The sequence below is a fragment of the Drosophila montana genome, unplaced genomic scaffold (assembly GCF_035044405.1).
Source record: "Drosophila montana isolate Dmon_TW-CO22-7 unplaced genomic scaffold, ASM3504440v1 contig_855_1, whole genome shotgun sequence".
Taxonomy (NCBI): Eukaryota; Metazoa; Arthropoda; class Insecta; order Diptera; family Drosophilidae; genus Drosophila; species Drosophila montana.
In genome coordinates, this window is record NW_026999144.1 from 196562 (window position 1) to 206123 (window position 9562).

General features: G+C 35.7%; 1 protein-coding gene across 1 annotated transcript; it reads right to left on the bottom strand.

The window, feature by feature from the left end:
* Nucleotides 1-405: 405 nt before the first annotated feature.
* On the bottom strand, nucleotides 406-8776 carry GstT4 (Glutathione S transferase T4). Its single transcript, XM_064699150.1, has 4 exons — nucleotides 8502-8776; nucleotides 2376-2662; nucleotides 1424-1559; nucleotides 406-1339 (listed from the first exon to the last, which is right to left on the bottom strand). Exons 1-4 carry the CDS (start codon nucleotides 8617-8619, stop codon nucleotides 1167-1169), a joined length of 714 nt encoding a protein of 237 aa, XP_064555220.1. The 5' UTR covers nucleotides 8620-8776; the 3' UTR covers nucleotides 406-1166.
* Nucleotides 8777-9562: the final 786 nt, after the last annotated feature.

Consider the following 9562-nt stretch of genomic DNA (forward strand, 5'->3'; position numbering starts at 1 on the left):
AGCACGGATGTAAATAAATATACGAGTTCAAGACTTTGATTTCAAAATATCGTTGGAAACGTTGCGTTCATTTGGATAGGATTCCAGACAAACGGACAGCATGACGGACATTGCACAAAACCAATATACTAGTTTTCCCTTCGCAAACTGAGCTAAGCAATGCATTCGATTAGAACAATAGATAAACTTTGCTTAAAGTCCAATTTATTTTGAATTTAAATTTGAGAACATATATCTTATTAGATGCGGCTCACTTAGTACAATAACATATAAGGTATTTTAGTATAACTATAAAAATAAAAACAAAACAAATTTAATGGTAAATTGCAACAAGTACTACATTACAGTTGGGTGCAACCAACTGCACAATGCTCTAATTACAGTGGAATAAAAAGCTGAAACAAGTATAAAAGAGCCTTTATTTATTTGGGGTTAGTTACTCTATAGCTTCAGTCCTAAGCCGAACACTTAAACTGTGGTAAAAGTATGTCAATATATTTTGGAATTTTAGTCTTTAACTTCACTTGTAAAAAATTATGAAAGCACACTTGGCCATCTTAGGTTAATTTTTTCGGAATATTATATCGTATTTGAACATTATTTTCTAAGTATTTACAGATATAATAACTAACAGCTAACGCGTCTTTAGTGAACATTTTATTAAATAATCTTCTACATAAGGAAATAAAAAAAAAAAACAAAAATAAACAATTATTTTCGGAGGCCGAATAATATTTATCCTTGCACACATATAGCACATATTTAGATGAACGTTATGTTTCTATCTAAAACTCAATTTTCCCCCGATTATTCCTACGGTATATATATGAATGAACAGTTACGCTAACATTTTATCTAGAATTTAATCTGGTCGGTTAGGATATTTCAAAAACCAGAACGTTTTTTTCATATGAACTCAATTTTCGACCAACGTACAGACACTGACTTAATTAAATTGATAGACCGAGGCAAAGTTTAATCCAGAAAGCCCGAGAACCGGCGGTCCAGTTTTCATAGAAACAGACAAAAAGGCGGACAGACAAGCATGGCTATACTAAATACTTTATGGGAACGGAGGTGCCTCCTTCTGGTACATATTATAAGCACAATTTTTAATGTGTACAGGATATATAAAGATATATATATAAAATATATCTAGTAATTGGTTATTGCTTTAGGGCGTGCGCCTCGCCGAGCTGCTGCTGTACATTGTTCAGTTTTAACTTAGACTTGAACTCTTCGTGGACATTTTTGTAATAGGGTCCCAGCTCTTCGCGCACCATTTCATACCAGCGCGCCAGCTTGTTTCGATTTTTGAAGGCATTGAAGCCAATGCACTCTACAAGAAGAAGAAGAAATAAAAGAGAATGAGTGAATGCGAGATTTATTTGTGGCAAGCAGAACTTGTACAAAAAATACTTACTGGGCTGATCAATTTCACAGATTGCACTCAAGTCCGCATAGGATATGTTATCGCCCAACATGAATTTTCGAGAATTCAGGAACAGCTCCTCAAAGTCGTTAAGTGTGTGCTCCAGCTGCTTGCTAGCTACATTAACCTGCACATAGAATGTATGAATTTTGGGGTGTGTTATATATTTTTATGAATATATGTATGTACATATATAGCTGTTATTCCTAAAAGACTGAAACAAAGACAGCCCAAACTTTATGTGATCTAAGACTTACATTAAAACTGCATACTAAGGACGGATTTTGAATTATTCCACCTGTAACTGTTTACCATTCGTACCACTTGTAACAGTTTGACATCCATTCAAACTCATTTTCAAAATAATTCGGGAAAATTCATTTCAAACGTGCTTTTCACTTTTCAGATAAGTAATGAATGTCAAAGTTTGTTTGGACGAACGTTTATTTTGGTCCGATCTATATAATAAACAGCGTACCCAGCGGAAAGCGGAAGCATTCGAGACTGCTTTTAAGCATTCATTTACAACAAGTAAGAGTGCTCCGGCTCCCAATGCTATAGTTCCACAAATGAGTTTTTAACAACTTTAGGTGGAGACGAAGGATCTGGGTCTTCTAGATCTGAGTATAGTTAACGAAAGTCTGTATACCAAATTTGATGCCTTTAGCTCTTATAAGCTCTGAGATATGCTCAAAAAGCAGGATATTGATATCGACTTTTATAGACGTTGAACTGGAGCAATTGCTGTTTTTAAATAAACTTCTACTGTGCTGGCATGGGGGAGTTACGTTCAAATTTTCAGCTTTCTAGCTTTTAAAGGTTCTGGACAGACGAGTATGGTTTGGTCTTTTTCTTCTACCTAGGTGCTTTCTTCAACATGTTACACAACATTCATTGGCCCAGAAGCATTATACCCTTTTACAAAGAAAGAAGATAAACTTACCGCACTATCGGAAGGTCGTATTTTCTGCAGGTAAGGCACCAGCCATTTTTGCTGAAAATAATCGGTACAGGCCACTGCCATATTTGACTGCTGCCAAGCAAGATACTCATCGATGCGGCTGCGACCTAGATAACGGTGCGGATACCAGTGCTCGGGCACTAGCTTCTCGCGAGCTAGATGACGGAAGATGGCCACACTCTCGGACAGCTGATATCCCTGATCGGTGATTGCGGGCAGCTTGCGAAACCGATTGACTTTGTCTCGAAACTCGCCCGTTAAATGCTCGCCTTAAAAAATTAAAACACAACAAACATACTTATTACTTATACTTATTACTTACTTATTTACTCGATAATATATATTTCTGACAGACAGATTGGTATCTATTGAAAACACTGATGAATTCGTTTTGCGTATGCTATAGAAGAATTATGCATTTAAGTCTCTAGCTTGTGTAGTATCAGATACAGACGGAGTGACACCCGAACATGGCTAAATTGATTCAGCTCATCGGCCTGATTATGTATAAAAACTTTATAAGGTCAGACATGCCCTTTCTGCCAGTTATATACATTTGCAATAACGATTATACCTTTTTACACAATATTAATACAATAATACTAAGACTACTTTAAACTAAGAGATTCCCGATACCCCACGTCGAGCTGACGTCACATGCATTTTAACTTCCTATGCCACAAGTATACACACACGCACGCACGCTGCTAGCTACGAAGCTTACGCTGCAGCTGCGCTTCTTCTTCTCTTAGCCACATACTATGGGAAAATCTTTCCCGATATACTTCGGTGCTTATTGTCCGATCTTTATGAAATCTAAATGTGTCTAATTTCCAAAGCCAAAGAATATACCGCTAAAACTGCGTTTTATCAATTTCGGAAGGAACTGGGGGGGAAATCCAAATGTATAATCCTACTGTTTATATTGTACAAGAGTCTATATACCAAATTTAGTGTCTCTTACTCTTATAAGCTTTAAGATATGCTCAAAAACATGATATCGATATCGAAAGAAAAAAACTCGTACTCCGCGGGCATAAGGAGGACCCATGTGTTAGGTTCTGATATCGACTATTGATACTGATCAAGAATATATCTACTTAATTGGGTCGGAGTTGCTTTCTTCTGGCATTTACATGCATTTGGGCGAAACCAATATACCCATTTCTAAAATGGTTCAGGGTATAAAGAAAGCAGTATATAAAAGTATTTAAAAATTACCGAAAAAATACTGTTTCTTTGTACTTTTCACCGCTTTGCCAAATAAAAAGCAAACTGAACCAAGTCAAACATGGCCCAAGCTATGGTTGTAGTTATAGACTTAGTCAAGTTAAATGACGTTGCTTTGTTAGATCGAGCATTAAACTATGCCCTAAATACTTATATACTTATAAGTTAAATAGGCATTTTAAAGAAATGAATATCTCGAGTTTTCCGATCGCTAACATCCGCATTTGTTACATGCAAATTGCAGATAAACTGAGAGCTTACCCGGTGGCTTCCTTGTTGTCGTAGTCCAAGTGCAGCCAAACTTGCTCGCAGTTGGACTTTAAGCTCTATAGTTTCGAAAAACGACGACTTTTATTAAATAGTTTTGCCACTTAAGCTCACTTTTTGCGAGTGATATTTATTTGGCGACTGGCCACTGGCCCCGAAACACTGCATTGAAGATTGTCTACAGAGCAGACAGCCTTATGCAGATGCAGACTCGGTTGTATGTGCACGAGTTGAGTGTCTTAATTTGCACAGTGCTTGGCTCAATTAATGCTTAAAATGTACTAACTCAATGACCTTAGTTACATTTTATCTAAAAATAGAAGCAACAACTGAGTATTCCGTCTTGCTGTCTGCTAGTCAGTCCGTATGCCCGCATGAACGTAATTTTTTCGTCGCTATTCAAGATTGATATTTGAAACTTGATGTATAAATTCGTGTATATTCGCGTAAAAGTGTAACAATTTTTAAGTCACACCTATTAGGGGGCGGAAAAACTAAGCAAATCGATATCTACCAGTTTTAAATCTAAAGTCATGATATTTTAGTCAGACGGACATTACTAAATTGGGCTAACTCGTCGTACGAAAAGAGAATATATATACTTTTTTTAGGTTCGACATGCTTATTTATACATGTAAAATAAATCTTTTTTTTATCCCTTTTAATGGGTTAAGGGTATAAATATAACTTAAAATAAATAGGAAAATCATTTTTAAATAAACAAAATAAAATAAAATAAACAAAATAACACACATTTGCACAAAACCATCATACTCTCTTTACCTATTTTCAATTGGTTCAGGGTAAACAAATTGTTCTTGGAAGATCTTTATAATGATTTGGGCAATTTGCACTTTTCTGCAAATAAATCAAGGTTCTAGTCGGGACCTCCTAACTAGGGGATACCCTGAACCTTCTTATTCCAACACCAAATGCAGATCCCGCTACGCGCTCGTTTGCTTTAGTAGTAATAAAGAAAAATTAAAATAAAAAAAACATTGTTCCCTTGGCAGGGTTCGAACTTGCAACTAACCGCACCACTAGCCGCCGCGTCTACTCAGAGCCACACCAATAATTGAGTTTTAATGAGAAAAAAACCAATTAAAATAACAGCAAAGAAAACAATACAGTCGCAATTGCAATGCTGTTGATAGAATTCAAAGCAGACGCGCATGAATGTGTGTGTGTCATGTATACAGAAATTCTCGGAATTTGCGCTACCTGCTGCTAACACGTGCGCACATAACTTTTGTATTTCTTAACCGATCTTAATGAAATTTTCGACAGTACATCTTCTTGTAGAATAGAATAATTGTGTATTCTCAAAAAGTCAATTGCATATAGATTGTGGCTGAAATTTATAGGCAATACAAGTTTGATAATTAACTTGATTTAAAGCTTTGTGGTGGTACCGGGGAGGTGGCGATAGGAATAGAATGAAAGACACTTGATATATATATACTATTCTAGAAGCTACATGTGAGGTTTGGTGACTCTAGCTCTTATTATTTCCCGAAATTGCTCCAAAAAAAGAATTTCGATATAGATTTTTATCGATTACTTGGAAACGGGGCAAGTTATCGACTATCGGAAACAAACTCGATCTGCGCGGGGACTATGAGGACCTACAGCTAAAATAAAAAAGTCTCTAGGTCTTATAGGCTCTGAGATCCTTGCGTTCATACATACGGACAGACGGACGGACATGGCGAGATTGACTCGGCTATTGATGCTGATCAAGAATATATACAGTTTATGGGGTCGGAGATGCTTCCTTCTGCCTGTTACATACATTTTCACAAATACATAATACCCCTTTTACCCATTTTCAATGGGTTCAGGGTATAAAATTAATATATTCTCATTTTAAAAATACGCAAGATACGAATTTAAAATTTGTATCCAATAACAAAATCTAACATAGCTAGTAATTATTCATCAATAATTTAAAAATCACGTTTCTGACTAGTAGCATTTGCTTCTCGATGCTGGGTACAGGGTATATCCTAGTCCGGCACTACCGAGTAAAGTACTTATACTTGTTTTTCTTTGTTATATTTATCATAAGTGTGTCAATATTTCTGATTCTATTTATAAACGCGTTTCATACTTTTGCCACAAAAGAAAACTTTGCAGCTGGGTGCCAAATGCATTATAAACCGATACATTGGTTACATACATACATATGTACAGCTTGAGGCGAATGTTTGCACTTATACACATATATATATATACACATATATATATATATATATACATGCAAATATATCTCTATATAAAAAACTGTTTGTCCTGACTGACTCACTGACTGACTGACTGACTGATTGGTGATCAACGCACAGCCCAAACCGTAAGAGCTAGGAAGCTGAAATTTTGACTGTAGCTACCTTATGTGATGTAGGTGCACGTTAAGACGGTGTTTCGGGAAATTCCACCCGCAAGTATGGAACCATCCGATCGGCCTCAAACTTATTTTCAAAGATCTTTGTTCAAATTCATTTGAGGGGTGTTTCACACTTTTAGGAACATCCGTTCCTCATTGGTGGAAATGGAGGTCAAAGATTTGGTAGGTGACGTTTCGGGCTCAAATTCATTTCCAGAGATCTATAAGAAAAATCATTTGATACGTGTTTCACACTTTTCGCAGAATTCAAACTTCTTCGGGAGGAATGCGATTTAAAGATTTTCTGGGAGTAGTTTTAAGTTGCGTCCGATTTGCAATAAACTTATTTTCAAAGCTCTACATAAGAACTTAATAAATACGTATTTCAGCGATTTGGGAAATTCCACCCGCAACAGTGGTAAATTGGCGGAAAACGGTTGTATGAAAGTTTTTTGTTTACCATCCGATCGGCCCCAAACTTGTTTTCAAAGATCTTTGTTCAAATTCATTTAAAGGGTGTTTCACACTTTTCGAAAAATCCGTTCCTCCTTGGTGGAAATTGAGGTCAAAGATTTGGTGGGTGACGTTTCGCGCTCAAATTCGTTTCTAAAGATCTATAAGAAAAATCATTTGAGACGTGTTTCACACTTTTCGCAGAATCCAAACTTTTTCGGGTGGAATGCGACTCAAAGATTTTTTGTGCGAAGTTTTAAATTGTGTCCGATTTGCTTCAAACTTATTTTCAAAGCTCTACATATGAATGTAATGAATACGTGTTTCAGCGATTTGGGAAATTCCACTCGCAACAGTAGTAAATTGGCGGAAAACGTTTATATGAAAGTTATTTGTTTACCGTCCGATCAGTTTCAAAATCATTTCAAATTTGATTGAGAACATTGATTTTATAACATACGTGCCCAGGCAAGGCCGGGTTATACCCGCTAGTATATATATATTATGTACAGGTGTACATATGTGTATAAGTGCAAACATTCGCCTCAAGCTGTACATATGTATGTATGTAACCAATGTATCGGTTTATAATGCATTTCGCATATATATATGTGTGTATGTATATATATATATATATGTGTATGTATAAATTTAATCATGGCGGTGCAAACAATTAATTTGAACTGAAATATACAAATTATATATGCATATGTATTTATGTGAGCACACCAAGCGTAATACATTTTTGGCGACCTACATACATATGTACATACATATGTATAAATAATTATTTCCAAAAGCCACAATTATGGTTGACTAGTGAGCATAGATACATAATAAATTAATGAAATGTTTATAGGAAGTGCACTTTGCATGGAAGGAGATATCTCCGACCCCATTTAAGGTATATACTACTATATGCATTCAGTATCAACAGTCGAGTTGATATAGCCTTGAAAGTTCTATATGTTTTCAACATAAAAGTTCAACAAAATCTTATCAATAACGAATAACTATATCATTTAGCTCACATAGGAACAATCTGCTAAAAATTGAACTGTATTTTATACATATATGTGACAAACAATTTTCTAACTTCATTGTGCCGCCTAAGCAAAGTCGCATCATCAGCGTACTACTATATGTTATAACCTAAATATGAAAGATTGATTAAGTACTTAATTTTTTTTATCGGTGATGTACAAATATACCGCAATCTATTATGTGAGTACATAGGTATATAATCTTCAGCACTCAGAAGATAGCTGTTGTTGAACTTTGCACTTTAAAATAACGTTTCAAAGTTTTTAATAAGTTTTTAATATGAGAATAATGGAGATTTACTTCTTACAACAAGTATGATAATGGCTAACAAAACAAATTTTATAAATTATGTTTCTATTTCAATTATAATAGATTATCATGGATTAGCTTACAATATTTTTTAAAAGTGACATTAAACGTTCATACCTGTCTATTACATACGTACATATTTATGTATGTAGACAAGTTTTGCACTTTCCCTTTCGAGAACTTGATAAGAGGAATTTTAAACAAGTGGAAAATTTTTGAAAATACTCATAAAATATCAGAGACTCACTAAGAAAGAGACAGAAATAGACTTTAGTGCATATACTTACATACATATGCATATATTGTATTTGAATTGATTATTAAGTAGTAAACTGTATGTGTGTGAGTGTGCATTTGTGTGCGAGTGTGTCTATGGGCTGGTAAAGGTTGATGACGAGCATTTGGGCACGTACTCAACTTACCTTTGACAATAGAAATAGGTATCGCTTCGAATGGAATTTTTGATGCCTCCAAAAGTATGTAGAGAGATCGGCTAGACTGATTCAAAAAATCGAAATAGAACTTTACCGGTTGCGTCATTTTGTTTTTGTTGTCCTATAATTATGACTTAATTATTTAATTCTGTGATTTTTTTCTGCAGCGATAAAAGCTGGCGCAACACAAAACGCGAACGAAAGACAGAAGTTCGAATTCCAAACACGAATAAGCAAAATAACAAAATTCGAAACACAAACAAACGCCTGTAATTAGTTTTAGTAGCAGGACTAGCAGCTGACTGGTCAATCGCTCTAACTGCTGTTTTTAGACTGAGCTCTAAGCGTCGGCGAATGCGACATTTTAAACGCGACGCAAAGGCATTGACAGTAAAGAAGCCAACGTCGCTGCCGTCTATGAGCTGCGCCTGCGCTGCCATCGGCAACATTCGAAATATTCATATTTGTGTGAGTGTTTTTATATAGACAAGAGAGGCGGCGGAGCTATTGAATGAACACATGCGTGGCGCAGCTGCTGACGCGCAGTCGTTTGTGTGTAGCTGCAAAGCATGAAAAGAAGAGAAGCCGGTCGTCAATTGCTTGCTTTGCCTGCTTTTCATACCCTGTACCCAAATTAGTAAGAGGAGTATACTCGATTGAGCGGCGGTAAAAAATTTCCGTCTCATTAATTAATACTGATTTTAGACCAGATTTCTGGAAATACTTCTTAAAGCTAAGAACACTAAATTTGTTATACAGACACAAATACAGCACAGTTAACGTTTATCTTACTTTTTTGATAACTGTGTCTATTTATTTTGGATGTATCAGAAGTTATGATCAAGTGAATATTTTAAAAATCGAAGAAACACAGCTGCTGTTTAAATGTGCGGCGTGCGCTTCGATTTTGTATGCGCATATGTATGTATACATATGTACATAAGTGAGAACATGTGTATGTATGGTAACCCGTAGCTGGGGGAAGGGTATCTCTCCTAGTGGGACATTATCGACTAGAGCACTTTTACTTGTTTGTTTTCGTTTGGCAT

Coding starts and splice junctions, on each gene's coding strand:
- GstT4 (XM_064699150.1), bottom strand. CDS start 8,619: ATGACGCAACCGGTAAAGTTCTATTTCGATTTTTTGAATCAGTCTAGC. Junction 2,663..8,501: donor ACCTATTTCTATTGTCAAAG/GTAAGTTGAGTA, acceptor TAATTTTTTAAG/GCGAGCATTTAACGGGCGAG. Junction 1,340..1,423: donor CTGTGAAATTGATCAGCCCA/GTAAGTATTTTT, acceptor TTCTTCTTGTAG/AGTGCATTGGCTTCAATGCC.